The sequence below is a fragment of the Nannospalax galili genome, unplaced genomic scaffold (genome assembly GCF_000622305.1).
Source record: "Nannospalax galili isolate Female #2095 unplaced genomic scaffold, S.galili_v1.0 scaffold936, whole genome shotgun sequence".
Taxonomy (NCBI): Eukaryota; Metazoa; Chordata; class Mammalia; order Rodentia; family Spalacidae; genus Nannospalax; species Nannospalax galili.
The window spans coordinates 962828-983303 of NW_008337142.1; the positions used below are offsets into that span (position 1 = coordinate 962828).

Sequence of the window (20476 nt, forward strand, 5' to 3'; positions counted from 1 at the left end):
AAACTCACAATGTCCTTGGGGATCTTAGCAACATACTCCATTCCGAAGGCCAAAAATATCAAAAATATTTGGGATCTTTTATCTAATCCTTAAAAGATTTTAGGTTACTTCTTCAGAAGGGAGAATGTTAGAGTAGCCAAAAGCCCCATAAAAAAATAAATCAATCAAAGAAGAAAGAGTACATGAAGTTATCAGAGAAATGTGATGGGGAGATATGGGAAGAGTTGGAGGGGAAGGAGTGGGCATGGATGTTATTAAAACACCTTATATGCATGTATGAAATTGTCAATAAATTATTTATTTAAAAAAAAGAGTAAGGGGAGAAGATGAATGACCATATGGAAATAGAGACTTCAGGCTCCTGGGACCTTGTTTACATGAGCTTACAGCCATGGTATCAGCATGCACAAGAACCATGCAAACTCAGGCAGAAAAAAAACCAGCATAGAACTGTGGAAATGGGCAGTAGGCCCCAATCTTATGCAGAAAAAAAATGTTTGGCAGCTGATTACAGCTGGGTGAGTAAGAACTGCTTGCCTTTGATGGAATGACCTAGGTAGGGGGATTAGACCCCAGTGGATGAACTTGCACTGAGGGACATCTGGGGACACTAACTTGAGTTGATAGGCCTTAACATAAATGACAGAATGCATGAAATCCAATGGTGGACTATGGGAGCATGCTGATGGGGAAGGGGGTGTAAGATGCTGTATACGAAATACACAAAAATTCAACAAAACTATTCAAAAAAAAAGTTCATTTCAATCATGCACTTGATATTTTCAAATATAAGTAGCTTGTTTACTTAATGTTAAATTGACAAATTTCAGTATATTCAAAATGTATTAAGTACAAACAGTAACATAATTTGTCTATTTTTCTATTTTATTAAAAAAACAAATGTCTTATGTCCTAAAAAAATAAACTTCAAGAAAATGGTAAAATTGGGCTGCCTTAAATTGTAACCAGCATACAGTGTGAACAGCTGAGCATAATAGAATATGACTGAAATCCCCAAACTCAAAGTGCTGAGGTTGGTCAGGGCTTTAGACAGATGCTGTCGCAAAACACAAAGATACAAGTAAGCCACAGTGAAAACTGCATAACTGTTCCTTAACTCAGGAATGAAACAGTGCAGGAAGTACCTATAATGGAGTGTAACTTCTTTTTAAAAAAAATTATTTGTTTAATAACCACATGATTAGAAAAAGCATTTAATTACAGCATTAATATATTCAATAACAATTTCCAGAGAAAAGATGCATCTCTTTCAAAATTGGCTGTAAACTCTAAGGTTCACAGTTGAATTAATACAGTTATACAATATTGAACTCAGTATAAACCCTATAAGACATAAAATTAAATGAAGTTTTAACCTTTAAAAAAGATCTGTTTCATTTTAAAATATACTGTTTCATACAGAAAAACTAATTTTTAATGCTGCTAACACTTAGATGTTTGCACATGGATCTAAAATCTCTATGTATCTGATTATTACTAGTCACAGTCAGTTACACTCAGATCCTTGGCACCTGAGTATGGCTATAAAGTCATCAGGTAGATTTCAATGGTAATGTGTTTCACCTCTACTAATTAACATGAAGCAAATTTTTATGCTTTTTCCTCAAATGTAACTCATTTTTTAAAATTTGTTGATTTGTGTGTGTGTGTGTGTTTCATACAGAACATTCCAAACAATCTTATTCATCTATATACCCACATCCCAAATGGCACCCTCCCATAGTCTTCCCCCCCCACACACACTGGAGCCCATATACTCTGTAATTACTGTCCAGTCAGCCGGTCTTAGACCTCAGCCGGTCTCTGGTGCTTGTCCATCCGCTGAATCTAGTCAACCTATCTAGAGTTCCTAGTTTTAGGAAGATCAGCTCTTCCTCATCTAGCAGCAAGCAGTTGCCAATATTCCTTTAGATAATATTGGGGTCTGCTGTTCATCTTCCCAGTTCTATGTTGGGTTACTATCTGGGAGTCTCTTGGGCCACCCTGGCCAACAGCTCAAAGGAAGATATCTCCCATTTGCATTGTTTCTTGTTATGTAGCCTTTAGCTATACACAAGGACTCTTAAAGAATTATATTGATCACTATAATCTTTGGTTATACTTTCCTTTTGAGTATTTAAGACCATAAAGTTGGCCCAGATTAACCAGATTATTTTTACTCTTAAAGTTGTTTGAGGATCTGTTCCTCAGGGGTCACAGGGACTTGGGAGGAGCCCCTGGATCCTTTCTTTTACCAGTTCTATCTATGTGGAGATATGTCAAAGGTCCTACTCAACCATGGCTGGATTCACTTGGAAGCATGGAGGAAATGTTTCCTCTGTGTTGACCCTCTTCTTTGTAGACTGGACACTGGTTCAAGTCCATCTCATGGGGTCTCCTCAGCCTCCTTGATCAAGAGGGTGGGTAACTCACCACAGTTACAGGACATTTTGAGAGATGCTGTCTTGTCTCCATTTTACTTGTCGCTTGCCTCATCCATGTCCCCACTCCCCAATCCAGGTACTTTGTGGCAGTTTCCACGAGTCGGAACCGAGTCACGCTGCACAAGGTTAGTTCCATCTGTGTGTTACTTTTAATGACCATGTGCCATGTAGATAAAACTTGAGCAAAGACCAAACATTAGCAGATAAACCTTGCCTAGACATATATTCCTTGAGCTAGTTGTATGTATAATTTGTAAGTAGGTTGTTCAGTGAATATGGTTCCCTATGATTTTTTTGTAAAACTAGCTGGGCATTATTTATCTCTGCTATTGTATAACCCTTCCACTATGGTTTCCCCATTTAAAGTTCCCCCATTTTTCCCATTTCTCCCTTAATAATACCCTTCTCCTATGGTCCCAACACTCTTGAGCTCCCTCCTTCCCTTTACCCCAAGTTTCCTTGTATAACCCTCCCTCCCCCTTCCCCTTAAAATAACTCCAATTTTTATCTGTATCTCCCTTATTAATACTTGTTTTCTACTGTTCTTCTCTTTCAGATTCTTTTCCTTTACGTCCTGGTTCTTTTTCATTATCCTGGTTCTATATTTAGGTCTGGATACATACTCATTTATAAGGATTTAGTCCTAGAATCCACATGTGAGGGAGAACATATGTTCATTTTCATGATATTAATTCTTCCAATCCATGAGCATGGGAGGTCCTTCCATCTTCTTATGTCTTCCTCAATCTCTTTCTTTAAAGATTTTAAATTTTCATTGTAGAAGTCTTTATTGTCTTTGGTCAGGTTTATTCAAAGGTTTTGTTTTGGTTTGCAGTTATTATGAAAGGGAGTGTTTCCATTTCTCTGATTGCCTGTTATTGGTCTATAGAAAGGCTAGAGATTTTTGTAGATTAATTTTATAACTTGCCACTTTATTGATGGTGTTAATCATTTCTAGGAGTTTTCTGGTGGATATATCATATCGTCTGCAAAAAGGCATAATTTGATTTCTTTTTCAATTATTGCTCCTTTAATTTCCTTCTCTTGTCTTACTGCTCTTGCAAGAATTTCAAGCACAATGTTAAAAAGGAGTGGAGATAGTGGACAGCCTTATCTGGTTCCTGATTTCAATGGGAATGCTTCCAGTTTTTCTCCATTTAGAATGATATTGGTTGTGGGGTTGATGTATATGGTGGCTTTAATTATGTTGAGGTATGTTCCCTCCAGCTTAGTTCCCTCTAGGACTTTGAAATAAATGCATGTTGAACTTTGTCAAAGGCCTTCTCTGAGTCTATTCAGATGACCATGTGGTTCTTGTCTTTGAGTCCATTTATATGATTTATGATGTTTATTGACTTACATATATTGAGTCATCCTTGCATTTCTGGAATAAAGCTTACTTGATCATGGGGATGATCTTTTTATTGTGTGTCTGTATGTGATTTGCAAGTATCTTGTTGAGAACTTTTGCATCTCTATTCATTAAGGATATGGGTCTATAGTTTTTCTTTTTTTTGGTTGTATCTTTACCTGGCTTTGGCATTAGAGTGATGCTGGCTTCATAGAAGGAATTTGGAAGTTCTCCATCCACTTCTATCTTTTTGAATAAATTAAATAGTATTGGATGTAGATCTTTAAATGTCTGGTAGAATTCTGCTGTATATCCATCTGGTCCTGTCTACCAGACATTTTTTAGTCGGGAGGTTTTGTATTACTGTTTCAATTTCCTTATGTATTATGAGTCTGTTTAAGATGTTGACCTCTTCTTGGTTTAGTTTTGGTGGTTCCCATGCTTTTAGACACCAGTCCATTTCATTTAGTAGCGTATAGGTTTTTAAAGTATTCCATTATAATGTTCTGGATCTTTTTGGTGTCCATTGTGATGTTTCCCTTTTCACCTCTGATTTTGTTGATTTGGAGGTGCTCTTTCTTTCTTTTGGTTAACTGGGCTAGCGGTCCGTTAATCTTGTTTATCTTTTTGAAGAACCAGCTCTTGGATTGGTTGATTCTTTTATTGTTTTCTTTGTTTCTATTTCATTAATTTCTCCTCTGATTTTTTTGTTATTTCTTCTTGTTTGCTGGGTTTGGGATTCATTTTTTGTTGCTTTTCAAGTGTCTTGAGTTGCAATGTTAAGTCATTTATTTGTGTTCTTTCTGATTTTTTAATGTAGGCATGTAGAGCTATAAATTTCCCTCTAAAGAATGCTTTCAATGTGTCCCAAGGTTTTGTTGTGTTGTATTGTCCTTTTTCTTTAGTTCCATGAATACTTTTATTTCTTTCTTAATTTCTACTTTGACCCATCCATCATTCAGGAGTGTGTTGTTTAATCTCCATGTGTTCATGTAGTTACTAGGGTTTCTTCCAGTGATGATTTTAAGCTTTATTGCATTGTGGTCTGATAGAATGCATGGAATTATTTCAATCTTTTTGTGTTTGTTGAGATTTGTTTTGTGCCCCAGTATATGGTCGATTTTGGAGAAAGTTCCATGGGGCCCTGAATAGAAAGTATATTCTTTGGTGCTTCAGTAGAATATTCAGTAGATGTCTGTTAGGCCCATTTGATGTATGGTATTGTTTAATTCAGATGTCTCTCTGTTAAATCTGTCTTGTTGACCTATCTAATGGATACAATGGGGTACTGAAGTCCCCTACTATTAATGAGTTGGGATTAAACTGGGTCTTAAAGTCCTATAATACTGATGTTATGAAGTGGGTGCAGCAGAGTTTGCTGAATATATGCTCATGATTATAATATCTTCTTGGTCAATTGCTCCTTTGATCAGATTGAAGTGGACATCTTTATCTCTTCTGATTAGTTAAAGTTTAAAATCTGTTTTATCAGATATTAGAATTGCAATGCCTGCTTTTTTCTTGGTAACATTTTCTTGGTATATTATTTCCATCCTTTCACCTTAAGGTAGTACCTCTCCTTCAAAGTGAGATGAGTTTCTTGCAGACAACAAAAAGATGGGTTTTGTTTCTTAATCCATTCAACTAGTCTGTGTCTTTTGACTGGGGAGTTCAGCCCATTGATATTTAAAGTTATTAATGAAAGATGTGCATTGATTCCTTTTATTTTTATTTTTGTTCACGTTCTTGGTATAGCTGTGCATTTCCATAGTTATACCTTCATTAAGTTTCTTTCTGTAACCCCTTGGATATAGTCATTCCTTTCTTCAACTTTTTGTATTGCATCAAGAACTCTCTGAAGGGCTGGTTTTGTGGACATGAATTCTTTCAGCCTATTTATATCATGGAAGATATTTCTTTCCCCTTTGGTGGTAATAGACATTTTGGCTGGGTAAAGTAATTTGGGTTGGCCTCTGTGATCATTTAGAACTGGGAATACTTTGGTCCAGCCTCTTCTGGCTTTCATAGTTTGCAGTGAAAAGTCAGCTGTAATTCTGATGGGTTTTCCTTTATATATGATGTGTTTTTCTTTCACAGCTTTCAGTATTCTCTCTTTGTTCTGTACACTTAGTATTTTTACTACTTTGTGCCATGGAGAGTTTCTTTTACAGTCCTGTCTATTTGGTGTTCTGTATGATTTTTGTATTTGTATGGGCATGTCTTTCTTTAATTTTGGGAAATTTTCTTCTACAGTCCTGTTGAAGATTTGTTCCATACCATTATCCTGATATTCTTCTCCTTCTGTATGCCTATGATGCATAAGTTTGGTCTTTTTATGATGTCATACAATTCCTGTATATTCTATTCTTGTGTTTTCTTAAATTTTTCATAATCTTTGTTTGAGTGGTCTAATTCATGTACTTTATCTTCCAGTCCTGATATTCTGTTTTCCATTCATCTTTATGGTCAGGCTTTCTCCCACCATATCTAATTGGCTTACTGAGTGTTTCACTTCCTTCTTCATTTTAGCTTGAGTATTCTTCAATATTCCTAACTCTTTTCTGAATTCATTAGAAATTTATCCCTTTTTACTTTCATTTCTTTGATTTCTTTCTTTGTGTGTTCTTTAAATTCACTGAGTTCTTTTATCATGTTTATAATTGTGCTTTTGAGTTCCATGTCCTATGTTATCTCTAGGGGGTTCTCATTGTACTCCTCTAGAGGACTGTTGGTACTTGGTGGGGATATATGATTTTGATTTTTCATGTTATTTTTTTCTCTGTGACTTTGACATGTTGATTTCTTTTGTAGTTTCTTATTCTTGTGTGATACTTAAGCCTTCCTTTGTAGAGTTTAGTTCTGCTTCTTTTTGTAAACTTTATGTGCCTTTGTGGTTTAATTGTTGGGCATGAAAAGCTGGTTAGTTTATGTTTCAGTTTCTCTCTTTTGATTTTATATTGGAGTGGCCAAATTGCTTTCATCCTGCTGCTCAGGAGTTCTTGCAGAGGCCCAAGTCAGATGAGGATCAGATGCTCTCAGACTTTCTCCTAAGGTGTGGATCCCTCCATGAAAGATGCTGGCCTCAGGAATTTGAGGGCTGCACTGGCCTTGGAGCAGGGCCCAGGAAAGATGTTGGCCCCAGGAAGCTGGTGGCTGTTCCTCCCAGGAATGTAAAGGGAGGTGGCAGTAAGAAGAGGCCTGAGGGCTCCTGGGACTACAGGGAGGAATTGGGTTGGTCTGGATGCAAAGAATCAGGAAGCAGTGGGGAGTTTGGGCCAAAAGATCAATCCAGAGGTCTGGGGCACCAAGACAAGAAATGTGCCAGTCACCCTGCTAGGAGGAGAGATGGGGTTGGGGAGCTGGGAGGGTGAATGAGGCTGGGGGATTCAAGGTGCAGTGGGCACAGCCAAACTTACCCAGGAAAGCTGCTGGCTCCTGACTGGAGTGTAACTTCTTAATAAAAATGGTTCTACTCTAGATAAGGCAACAATACAAATGCTCTCTAAATACATTATTCTAAGAGATAGGAAGTAGTGAAGAAGGTACCTAGCACCATTATTGCAAATGCAATATTAGCTAGGCTAAAACAGTTTGGTAAATGCCAGATACCATAGGTAATAAAAAGGCTTGAATACAAAGAGTTTGAAAAAAATTTATTGAGGGTGATCATAAATACATATTAATACATATTTGAACAAAGGAAAGCTGTATACTACAAGATTATTGAATACTGTGTGTAAATTATATATTAATTAGAAAAGAAAAAGAAACAATGGCTCATGCAAACATGTATGGACAAAGTTAAATCACCTAGCTTATTCCAGCAGGCAGTTTAATTGCTTCTTTGTTAGGAAAGAGAAATGCAGACCTACAGACGTCCTCATGGGTCCATCCCCAGAGAGTTCAGTGTCTCCATATTTCCCTGCTAGTCCACATGTGCTGCCCTCTGAAGTCCAACATGAATGCTGGTGATTCATGTTGGAAGGACCAGGCTGCATGCTGGCCACCGCTGCTCCTCATTTATTCAACTGAGTATTAACATTAGTTTGTACACACTGGTCTTTTGAGCAAAGATTTGCTAGAAATCTACAGTGGTCAAGAAAAACATCCAAGATGAAAATATTTTTAACTGACTTCAAAGTAATAACCTGCTAGCGAGTTGTTTTATGTGCCTTCTTCTACTTTCTATAGACACAACTTTATGGATAACATGGGAGAGGAAATTTTGTGTCCTTTATTTTTAGAAATAAGGAAGAAGTAGGAGAGTCTCCACAGGACACAGAAAGAATGCATAGTCAGCTTGTGACTAGGTGTGCTGAGTATCTTTCCTTCTGTTTTCACTGTCTGAGAAACCAGCACTTTTGAGTATTACCTATAAGAGAGAACTTCTGAAAGGATATACACATTCTCAAAGAAAGCATTTCTCACGGCAAACACAATACTCAGAATTGATTGTCCCTTTATTTCAAGGAGTGAGGTAAGTTTCTATATTCAGTTTCTGCATTCAGTGAAACCTGCAGTGCGTACAGTTGTAGTATGAGAACTCCTGAACCTCCTGAGCATAAAGTTTCAGGATGGGAGCTCTTTTTTAAAGCACCAAGGAAAATCTGTGTTACAAATATTAAAATGCTGCAACTAGAATTTTAGGAAGTTTATGAAACATCCATGTGCTACTTCCTATAAATATTAACAAAAACAATACAGATAGGGCTGTGATTGATCAGGTCTTAATTTGAGTTGATTTGCTGTTTGCTTCTCATTGGAGAATTGTTAAACATGCAGTAAAGTGATCCCTCTTAGACTAAAAACAGCATGAAAATGAATGAAAAGATGATCTAATTATTTAAAACAAAAAATTTCCCCCAAAGCCTGTGATTTCATTTTAAATTTCTCTATAGACATATATCCATAGGCCATCCAAATGACTAAAAGCAAAGGTCTTGGTGAGGATTCAACTGGTTTTAATATTGAATCTGTGCTCTTTGTACTAACTGTGGAAATGTAGAATACTCTCATAAATGGTCAATTGTTTTGTAACAAATAAACAATAATACTTGGTTTATACATGTAAAGGCAAACTAACATGTACACGCAGCCACACACATGCTTTTTCAGTAAGGTTTTTATGTTCATTTTAAAGCCATTATCATGTGTCATAGGACCTAGTATATACTTAAACACATATGTGTTAAAGTTTACATATAGCCCTCCTGGGCTCAGCTTGTTAGATGACCTGTTGAAAGAGTTGGGACAGGGATAACAGGAAACAGTACTTGGTAGAGAATGGATGTACTTCTAAAAACTAAAAATTAAAATTAAAGGATTTTACAGTACTCTGTTTTATATTAGATTCAAAGAAAACATTAACCACAGACTTTTGGCAAAACAGATCAAGTTAAACATTATTCACAATATATGTATCAAGTATCAATATTTGTGATTTAACTAAGAAACGGCAGCCATGAGAAAAACAGAATCAAGCCAGGCTGAAACATGGATTACAAAAGATATATTTTAAAAAATGAGTGGCTCACATGGAATAGATAGCAGCCAATCAGATGAGCAGAGCCTGTTATTGGAAGACATTCTACTAGTGAACTTGATGTGTTGAAGCAAATTTGGGAATGAGGTTTTCACCTTCAACATTCATCCACATGAGGCCCCAAATGTTGCCAGCTGCTTTTCCTCAGATCTCAGGAAGGGTATCACTCCATCTTACCAGATGACGACGACGACGACGACGATGATGATGATGATGGTGATGATGGTGATGATGGTGATGATGGTGATGACAATGACAGAGTAAATAGTCATCCAACACTGATGAACATGCAGCGGTTTACTCCTTTAAATATGGAACTTCTCATTTAATCTTCACAACAACACCTCAACACTGGACACTTATCATTGATAAATATTTTGTAGAAAATTATCATTGATAAATATTTTATAGAAAACAATCTGGTTTTGGAGGGCCAGACAGAAGCAGTGGTTTATCCATTGCAAAGGTAAGGCTGACATGAAACTTCCCAGCACCAAAGTTCTATTCAGAGTAAAACTGATGCTCTGTCTTTTTCTGTCACAACTATCTCTGTATTTGCAGATGCCCATTTTGTTTCAGTCATCTCAACATATCAAATGTGCAAGTGACTTTCACTGAGTTCACTAAGAATCCACAATCACTTGGTCCAACAAATACAATAACTAATTATGAGTTCCAACTTTATTTAAACTTAGGTTACAATATTGAAGTAGACAGGCATTTTGTTTGGAACCAAAGTTTGACTTGCTAATTAGAATTTTTGCCAACACTAATATATTGCTCATCATTCAGTAACTTGTATTCTAAGAGAAAATAACTACTACCTAAAGTCTGAGAAATCAGGCAAAATAGATGCAAAAGTATCTAGAGAGCAGTCCCTGGCACTTCACAAACCCAGAAACGTGCTAATGCATGAGGATGGAAAATGACAAAATAATTTACTTATTTCAGAAATGTCACATTGGATGAGATTCATTAAGTTTTCAAAATGTGGCTGGAGGGATATTTCAGCAAATATGAGCACGTCTTGCTCCTGCAGAGGACCTGAGTTTCATTCGCAGCAACCATGTTTGGTTGTTCACAGCCACCAGTAACCTGAGCTCCAAGGAATCGGATTCCTCTGGACCCTGAACACACTGCAGATATATCCACATAACCAAATAGACACATAATTAAAAATAAAATAAGACTTTAAATTATATTAAATTTTCAAGATATTGTAAATTCATGACATAAAACTGGAAAGAAAATCTGAGTTCACTTTGTTCAATAGCCTGAGGTCCTACAGAAATCAATGTACAACATTTTATTATAATGTTTATGATTTTGTTATTTTGTGTGTGTATGATATGTCTGAGTGAACAATCATGTCATGCTCATTTGTGGTAGAGGACAACTTTCTAGAGATGACTCTCTCCTTTCACTGTAGAAATTTGAGGCTTGAACTCAGGTCAACGAGCTAGAAAGAAACATTTTTACCCCGAGTTATTTCTCTGGTCCTAATTATAATGAAACTTGAAACACATGCTATTGTTATAATGAAATAATGCCCCCTGTGGTATAAGGATCTTTCATTTCCTAGGCATTCTCCACTATATTTAATATGCTTCACTTCCTTCTCAACCCAGTGCATTTCCTGATTCCCAAATGACCCTGATGGAGAATGGGACAGAGGTGACAGAGTTCATCCTCCTGGGACTAACAAATGCCCCAGAACTGCAGGTTCCCCTCTTAATCATGATCACTCTGATCTACCTCATCAATATGACTGGAAACCTGGGCATGCTTATGCTGATTCTCTGGGACTCTCGGCTCCACACTCCCATGTACTATTTCCTAGGTAACCTGTCTCTCGTGGACATCTTCTACTCCTCAGCTGTCACTCCTACAGCTGTGGCTGGCCTGCTTGCAGGAAAACAAGTCATTTCCTATAATGCCTGTGCTGGTCAGCTGTTCCTCTTTTCAATCTTTGCTTCCACAGAAGACTTCCTCTTGGCTGCAATGGCCTATGATCGCTATGCAGCAGTGTGCAAACCCCTGCATTACAGCACCACCATGACCACACATGCATGTGCCTGCCTGACCATGGCCTGCTATGCTGGTGGATTCCTCAATGCCTGCATCCACACTGGGGAAACATTCAGGGCCTCCTTCTGTAAGTCCAACATGGTCCATCACTTTTTCTGTGATATTCCAGCAGTCATGGTTCTCTCTTGCTCTGATAGAAATATTAGGGAGATGGTCCTTGTTTATGCAGATAGCTTTGTGATCTGTTCTGCGCTCCTTGTCATTTTGATATCATACATGTTCATCTTTATCGCCATCTTCAAGATGAACTCAGGTGAGGGCTACCAGAAGGCTGTGTCCACCTGTGTTTCCCACTTCACTGCAGTCTCCATTTTCTACGGGACTCTTATTTTCATGTACTTACAGCCCAGCTCCAGTCACTCCATGGACACTGACAAAACTGTGTCCGTGTTCTACACCATGGTCATCCCCATGCTGAACCCTCTGGTCTACAGCCTACGGAACAAAGAAGTGAAAAGGGCATTCAAGAAGGCTGTGGAGAAGACAAAATACTCACTAGGAATTTGAGCTCAGCATTGTAGGATTCAGTGTCACTATGCTTCATGCCTCTCTGATTTTCTCAAGGAAACAAGTGACATTTTATGTTCTCACTGATGGTGAATAGAAGAATAAATGCTTTTCTCTTTTCAACATTTGTTTTCCATAAAAAGGAAACAATGCTGAAAATTTAATACCTGAATTAGAATAGCTAAGGGGATGTGCAAAAACATTTTTGTTATGATTTTCAAAGAATTCCTTATCCATTGTATTTATTAATTCTTTCAACATGCATTTTCTCTTTCATATGCTACTAATGATTTATATGTTAAAAAAAGGAGGCAAAATAAACCCAGGAAAGTAAGTCCTTGTTTATGGCCCCAGGGGGAGAAGAGCGTCAAGAGGTAAAGGGAACTTGGATAGTGATTGAAATTTTTGCCTGTGTATGTGAGTGTAGTGTGCATGCATATACCTATGCATGTTTCCATATATGTAGATGCACATGCTTGCACAGGTACATGTGTTTGCCTGTGGGTATGGAGGCCAGAAGCTAGATGGGAGTCTTCCTCAGTGACTCTCTAACTTCATTGATCTGAAGTATCCCAGTAGAACCCAGAGTTGATGGATCAGCTAATCTATCTCGCCAACTTTCTCCAGGGATCCCCTATCTCTACTTTCAGTTGCTGGACTTATAGGTGGGTGCCCATGCCCTCCAAGCATTTATGATAGTTCTGAAAATTTGAACTCAAGTATCCATGTTCGCATGGCATTTACTTTATCCACTGAACCATCTCCCAAGATCCATTGTTAGTGTTCAGTATAAATAATTTAACTTATTTGAGTAGTTTCATACCGAATTAGTATTCTTTTTGTTAGTTGAATAATGATTCTAAGTTTTCTAAGTTGTAACTTCTAAGATACATTTTTAAAAATATGCGTTCACATTCCTGGTATTATTTCCTGAGAAAAGACAACTAAAGTATGTAAAATTAATATTTGTCTTAACCATGTAATTTTTTTTTGGCCTTTTTTTGAGGCAGGGGCTCCCTGTAGCCCCAGCTGTCCTGGAACTCACTATGTAGACCAGGCTGGCCTTGAACTCACATAAAAACCTTATTTCACGTAATACCTTTCAAAAGGATAAATTAGGCAGTGCATAGTACAAGTGGGGTGAAAACAACTACACTTTAAAATGATCAGTATGACTCCAAATATTCATACTAATTAGAAACAGATTGCATTAATTCTTTGAGGATTTCATACAATGTATTTTGATCAGAATCATGACAACTGCATTCACGCTATTTTAAGACTGCTCTTGTTTTCTTGCACTCTCTCTGCACATGCTCTGAAATGCACAGTGTTGCTCATAACTCACTTTAGTTACATCATCTTTCCTCACTCCCCATCTTTAACCTCATTTCATCCATTCTGAATCCTTGATGTTCTGTACAACTCCAAGCATGCCTCTACCTCAGAGTACTTGTGCTTGCTGACCCCCTGTGTGGAAGTTCACTTCATTACATTGAGTTTTATGCATAAACAAATGCTAAGGGTGCTGGGAACCTTCCTTGCCCTGTTTTATGTGGTAGTCACTTTCCCTGCCCCATTCATCCTGTCCTCTCTGTCTTGGTCTTCATAGGGCTTATCAGCACCTCAACTGTAATCTTAAACCCCATGACTGCAAACACGTCATCTGTTTTGTTTACATGTTCCTGCTTGGTACCGGGAATGAAATCTGATCTATTGTTATATACTTAATACATACTTGTTAAATGAATCAGTAAAATAATGAAATTTTGAGTCCAGCTGTTTCAATATACTGAATGTTTGAACCACTGACAATGCAGTGCTCACCATAGTATAAAAGCACTTTAGATAGACAAGTAGAATATTTGAAAATGTACAGAATGTTTTCTGCATTGTAGAAGCATTTTAATCTGCATTTGGAACCTAATAATTACATACTACAGTTTTAGTCATGGTGATTTCCTGAAAATCCAATTTCAAGTGAATCGTCACGTGCATTTTCCTTTATACAGATTTAGTGTTATTAATTCTGTGTATGTGTGTGTGTCCATTTGTGATTATGTGCATGTGAGTACAGCTGATCCTGGATGTCACAGACATTGGATTCTCCCTGGAACTGAATTTATAGGCTGTTGGAAATCAACAGAGATGGGTTCTGGGAACTGAACTTTGGTGCACTACAAGAGCAGTATGTGTTCTATCTTTCCAGCCACTTCACATTTTATTTTACTTATTATTTTTTAAAAGATTTTATTTGTTATTTTTATTTTATGTGTATAGGGGTATTGGCTGCATGTGTTTCAGTGCACCCATGTTATGCAATGCCCATGGAGGTCAGAAGAGTGTGCTGGATGCCCTAGAACTGGAGTTATAGACAGTAGTTAGTCACCATGTGGGTGCTGGGGATCAAACTTGGGTTCTCTGCAAGAGCAGCCAGTACTCTTAACCACTGAGCCATCTCTCCAGTCCCTTGACTGTGAGCTTTAATAAGAGTTTTAATATGTGGGGAAGTTCACTTCTCTTCCTAGCTCTGAGAGAGATTGTATCATGAAAAGTAATCTGACAAATGCTTATTCTAGATTATAAGGGGACTGAGTTTTTCTTTTCTCTCTATGATAGTAGTTTTATCATGAAATTTACATTTACATAATGAAGCATCTTTACATTTCTTGGAAATAAACAGCAATGGTTTCTTCTATGTTTAACATACTGATGGATTTCTTTTTTCACATTTCTTAGCATCACTATGTGTATAATCAAAAGAGATATTATCTGTAACTTTATTTCCTTGATGTTTTTGTCTGGCTTTGGTATCAGGAAATGCTGGTTTCATAGAATGTGCTAGAAAGTATTTTCCTATAATGTCTATGTTGTTAAGAACAGCTTTAGAAAAAATGGAAATTCATGCTGGCTTCAATTGTAATCACAAACAGTGAAATAGTATGTCTGATATCCCAGCACTCTGAAGGTAGAGGTTGGTCTGAACCATAGAGGGACCTTGTCTTAAGACACAAAGAAACAAAAGAAGACCAATGGAAACAGCACAAATATTCCTTTACTGATGCATGGTGGTTAAAGTGTGGGAAATGCTAATGATGGAATTTAACTTTATGATAAAAAACAGTAAAACTCCAGATAAGGGAATGAAGGAAAGTCACTTCAAAGATATTATTCTAATTGAAAAGAGGAGTCTAAGGAGGGACATCACTGCAAAGACAATGTTATGTGGACAAAGGGGGTTTGGTGTTTGCCATGCCCAATAGGTAGGAGGACTTGACCACAAAGAGTGTGAGAAAATGTATAAAGGGTGTTGATGGTTGTGGGAACAAGAATATAAGTTTGGCCACTGTTTACTCTTGTGTAGTAAAGGATTTTGATGGCATTTTGTAAATTACTAATTAGAAAAGGATGATATAAACATGTATGGATACACTTAGTTCATCTAGTTTAATTCCAGCAGGTGATTTAATTGCTTCTTTGTTAGGAAAGAGAAATGAGGGCCTCCAGATGTACTCATGGGGAACATCCCCAGAGAGCTCAGTGTCTCCGTATTTCCCTGCTAGTCCACATGCATCGCCCTTTGAAGTCCAACATGAGCCCTGGTCGTTAATTTCAGAAGAAAAAGACTGCATGCTGGCCAACTTTGGTCATCATTTTTTCATTTGAATGTTTTTTTTCTTAGGACATACTGGCCTTCTTCTGAACAAAGATTTTCTAGAATCTAACGTAGTCAAGAAAACCATCCAAGACAAAGAAATTTTGATTGACTACAGCATAGTGACCTGTTGGCAAGTTGTTTTGAGCACCTTCCTTCGTTTGCTCTCTACAGACACAGCTCTATGAATCATAATGAGAAATGACATTTTGTCATCTTTATTTCTATAAATAATGACGAGGTAGGAGAGTCCTCCAAGAACTCAGAGAGAATGAATAGTAAACTTGTAGCTGAGCATGCTGATTGTCTTTTCTTTTGTTTTCACTGCCTTGAAAACCTCATCATTTTTTAGTATTACCTGCAAGAGAGATTCTCTACCAGGATGTACACATTACTCAGAGGAAGCATTTTTTGTTGCAAGCACACTATTCTGAATCGATTGTAACTTTATTTCTAGGAGTGAGGTAAGCTTCTACACTCAACGTCTACTTTTAGTGAAATGTGCAGCTCATATGGAAACAGTGTGAACAGAGGATCTCAGTATCACCTGAGCATATAGTTCCAGGGTTTCAACTATTTTTTCAGAGCATCAAAGTAAAATTGTCTTGTAAATATTAAAATGCTGTTACTAAAGAGTTGATTGCTGTATATAAACCATCTATGTGGTGCTTTTTAAAAATGCTAACAGAAACAGTACAAATGTGGCCATGAGTAATGAATTGATAATTTGATTTGTTGACTGTTTCTCATTGAACATTCATTTAAAATACAATAAAATGATCCTCTTTACACTAGTTACTGCATGTAAATAAGTGAACAAAAACCTAATCTGATTTGTAGTACTTAAATATTATTCCTATAGTCCCATAATCTCAAATTTAATTTCTCTGTAGACATATATCCAAAGACCATCCAAATGATGAAAAGCAAGGGCTTTTTTGATGATGAAACTGGTTTTAATATTGAATCTTCCTTCTTTGTAGTACCTGTAGAAAACTGGACCGTCACTTTCATAAATGATCAGTTGCCTTCATGAAAAGTAGGAAATGGTAATGCTTACTTTATACACATAAAGATAAAAAGGTATACTTACATGCACATACAGTCACACACATATATTTTCAATTAGTCTCTTATATGCATTATAAAGCCCTTATCATATGTTATAGAACCTAGTATAGACTCAGAGTTGTTGTGTGTGTTAAAGTTTACATAAAGCCCTCCTTGGCTCAGCTGGTTAGATGAGCTGCTGAGAAGTTAGGACAGGGATAACATAAAACTGTAGTTGATAGATCGTGGATGTTCTTCTAAAGGCTTACATTTTAAATTAAAGGATTTCAAATTACTCTGAATAATAGAAAGGAGGATTCAAATAAAACTTCACAAATGGACTTTTGTCAGAACAGATGATCAAGATAAATATTATTCATAATCTATTGCTTACCAAGTGTCAATATTTATGATTTAACTAAAACATGGAAGCCATGAGAAAAAGAGCACAAACTTGAGATGAAACATGAATTTTTAAAAAACATATTAAACAAAAGAATGTATCACATGGACTACACGTAGCTGCTGATCAGATGAGCAGAACTTGAGTTATTGAAAGACATAAACTTCCACTGGATTTATTGTGTTGAAACAGCAATTTGGGGAATGAGCTTTTCAGTCTTCAACATTCATTCACACAAGAGGCCCCAAAATGTTGCTACCTGCTTTTCTCAGATCCCAAGAAGGACATGATTAAATCATAATAAATGAGATGATGATGATGATGATGCTACAGATAATCATCTTCCAACTCTGTTGAACATCAGTGTTTTGATCATATAAAATCTAGAGTTTCTCATTTAATCTTCACAACAATATTTTGAAAATGGAATCATTATTATAAATATCTTTTATAGACAAAATCTGGATCAAGAGAGTAAGGTTTTATTCTGCAAAGTCAAGGCTGGTAGGAAATTCTTCCCAGCACCAAATTTCCCTACCTGATACTGCCAGATGTCTGACATCTACTTACACAGCTATCACTATGTTTATGGGAGATCCTATGCTCCAGTCACCTCAGCATATCTATATGCATGTGTCTCTCACAGGCTTCACTTAGAAACTCCAAACATTGAGATGGCTTAACAGTGACAACAATTAATTTTAAGTTTAATGTGATCTAAACTTAGGTCACACCATTGAACTCCATAACTCTTTTGTCTGGAACCAATATTTGAATCACACAATAGTTTTTTTTTCAACATAACTGTAATACTTGGACTTTGATGTCTTGTACTCTAAGAAAGAGCAACTAATATTCAAATATGTTAAGGATCAGAGAACACAGATGCAAGAGTCTAGAGGTCAATCCTTGGCACATTATACACAGTGAAGTGTGTAAATGTGTAAGGATGGGAAAAGATGAACTGACTGACTTACTACTTTCAGAAATGTCGTGTTGGATAATTCAGTATATTTTCAAAATATTAGTTCATAAATATATAAGCAACTCTTAAAACTGGAATGAAGACCTCTAACAACACATTCAGTTCCCTGAAGTGCTACAGACAAAAATTTTAATAGCTTTATCCCTTTGTTGTACAGAATATTATTAATATTAACTAGTACTTTAGTGGGTGTGTGAGTGTGGGCATGTGTGTGTCACAATAAGTGTGTGGAGGTCATAGGACTTCTTCCTGGAGTTATTTCCCTTTGCATAGATCCTGGGGATCCACCTCAGCTCCTCAGGCACAGAGGCAAGTTCCTGCACATTCTGAGGCATCTCAGCCATCCAGTTACAAAGAAACTTGAAACACTTTACTGCTAGAATGAAATAATGCCTCCTGTGGTATAAAGACCTCTAATTTTCTTGGCAATCTCCACTGTCTTTAACATGCTTCTCTTCCTTCTCTTCAGTCCAGGGTATTTCCTGATTCCCCAAAAAAACATTGATGGAAAACAGGACGGAAGTGACAGAGTTCATCCTCCTGGGACTAACCAATGTCCCAGAACTGCAAGTCACTCTCTTTCTCGTGTTCACCTTCATCTACTTCATCAACATGGCTGGAAACCTGGGCATGCTTATGCTGATTCTCTGGGACTCTCGGCTCCACACTCCCATGTACTATTTCCTAGGTAACCTGTCTCTCGTGGACATCTTCTATTCCTCGGCTGTCACTCCCACAGCTGTGGCTGGCCTGCTTTCAGGAAAACAAGTCATTTCTTACAATGTCTGTGCTGCACAGATGTTCTTATTTGCAACGTTTGCCTCTACAGAAGACTTACTGTTGGCTGCAATGGCCTATGATCGCTATGCAGCAGTGTGCAAACCCCTGCATTACAGCACCACCATGACCACACGTGCATGTTCCTGCCTGACCATGGCCTGCTATGCTGGTGGATTCCTCAATGCCTGCATCCACACTGGGGAAACATTCAGGGCCTCCTTCTGTAAGTCCAACATGGTCCATCATTTTTTTTGTGATGTTCCAGCAGTCATGGTTCTCTCTTGCTCTGATAGAAATGTTAGGGAGATGGTCCTTGTTTATGCAGATAGTTTTGTGATCTATTCTGCACTCCTCATCATTTTGATATCATACATGTTCATCTTTGTCACCATCTTCAAGATGAATGTGGGTGAGGGCTACCAGAAGGCTATGTCCACCTGTGTTTCTCACTTCACTGCTGTCTCCATTTTCTATGGGACTCTTATTTTCATGTACTTACAGCCCAGCTCCAGTCACTCCATGGACACTGACAAAATTATATCTGTGTTCTACACCATGGTCATCCCCATGCTGAACCCTCTGGTCTACAGTGTAAGGAACAAAGAAGTGAAAAGGGCATTCAAGAAGGCTGTGGAGAAGACAAAACATTCCCTAGGAATTTGAGTTTAGCGTTATAGGATTCAGCATCACTCTCCTTCATGCCTCTCTGATTTTCCCAAGAAAACTAGTGACATTTTAGGTCTTCACTGATGGTGATTGGAAGAATAAATGCCTTTCTCTTTTCAGGCATTTGTTTTTTTATAAAAAGGAAACAATGATGAAAATATAATACCTGAATTTGAATGGCTAAAGGGATGAACAAAATGTTTTATGTTTTCCAAAGTGCTCCTTATTCATACTATTTATTAGTGATTAATAACTAGTATTTCTGCATGTATTAGCTCCATAATCTGCCACTACTCACAAACATATAAAAGAGACGGCAAAAATAAGTGTGTGCTTATGACCCATATGGGTGCACATGAGGAAGTAGATGAATATCCAGAAGTAACTGGAACAGCACTAGTGGTGAGACTATTTCCTGTGTGTGTAGTGTGCATGAATGTATGTACACAAGTTGCTGTGTGTGAACACATGCTACTGCAGGTGTATGTGTTTGCCCTTAGGTATGGAGGCCAGAGTTTAATGTGGGAATAACTATCTATTCATTGGTGCAGGGTGTTTCAGTTGAACCCAGAGGTGATGGATCAGGAATCTAGCTAGTCAGCTTTGTCCTGGGATTGGCTGTCTCTACCTTCAGTTTTTAGGATTTTAGGTGGGTGCCCATGCCCTCCCAGCATTTTTGTCGGTTCTGAGAATTTGATCATAGGTCCCCACATTTTCACGGCATGTATGTCATTCACTGAGAAATTTCCCTAATTCCACTGTTAGTGTTCAGTGTAAATAATTTAAATTACTTATTGGGTATTTTAATATCAATTTATGTTCAATAGCTATTCTAAAGCTTCTAAATTATAGTTTCTAAAATATAGTTTGATAAATATGTGTTCATAGTCTTGATATCATTTCTTGAGGTATAGACAACTAAAGTGTGTAAAATTAATTAATATTTCTGTCTTAACCAACTAATTTTTTTTTCAACTTAAATGATTTATTTATTTTTTTTTATGG

General features: G+C 37.2%; 2 protein-coding genes across 2 annotated transcripts; both read left to right on the top strand.

Moving 5' to 3' along the window:
• Positions 1-10984: 10984 nt before the first annotated feature.
• Positions 10985-11932, top strand: LOC103733340 (olfactory receptor 5B3-like). Its single transcript, XM_008832162.2, has one exon. The coding sequence runs from the start codon at positions 10985-10987 to the stop codon at positions 11930-11932; it is 948 nt and encodes a 315-aa protein (XP_008830384.2).
• Positions 11933-18529: 6597 nt separating this feature from the next.
• On the top strand, positions 18530-19468 carry LOC103733341 (olfactory receptor 5B3-like). The gene has a single exon (XM_008832163.1). It carries the CDS (start codon positions 18530-18532, stop codon positions 19466-19468), a length of 939 nt encoding a protein of 312 aa, XP_008830385.1.
• The last annotated feature ends 1008 nt before the right edge of the window (positions 19469-20476 follow it).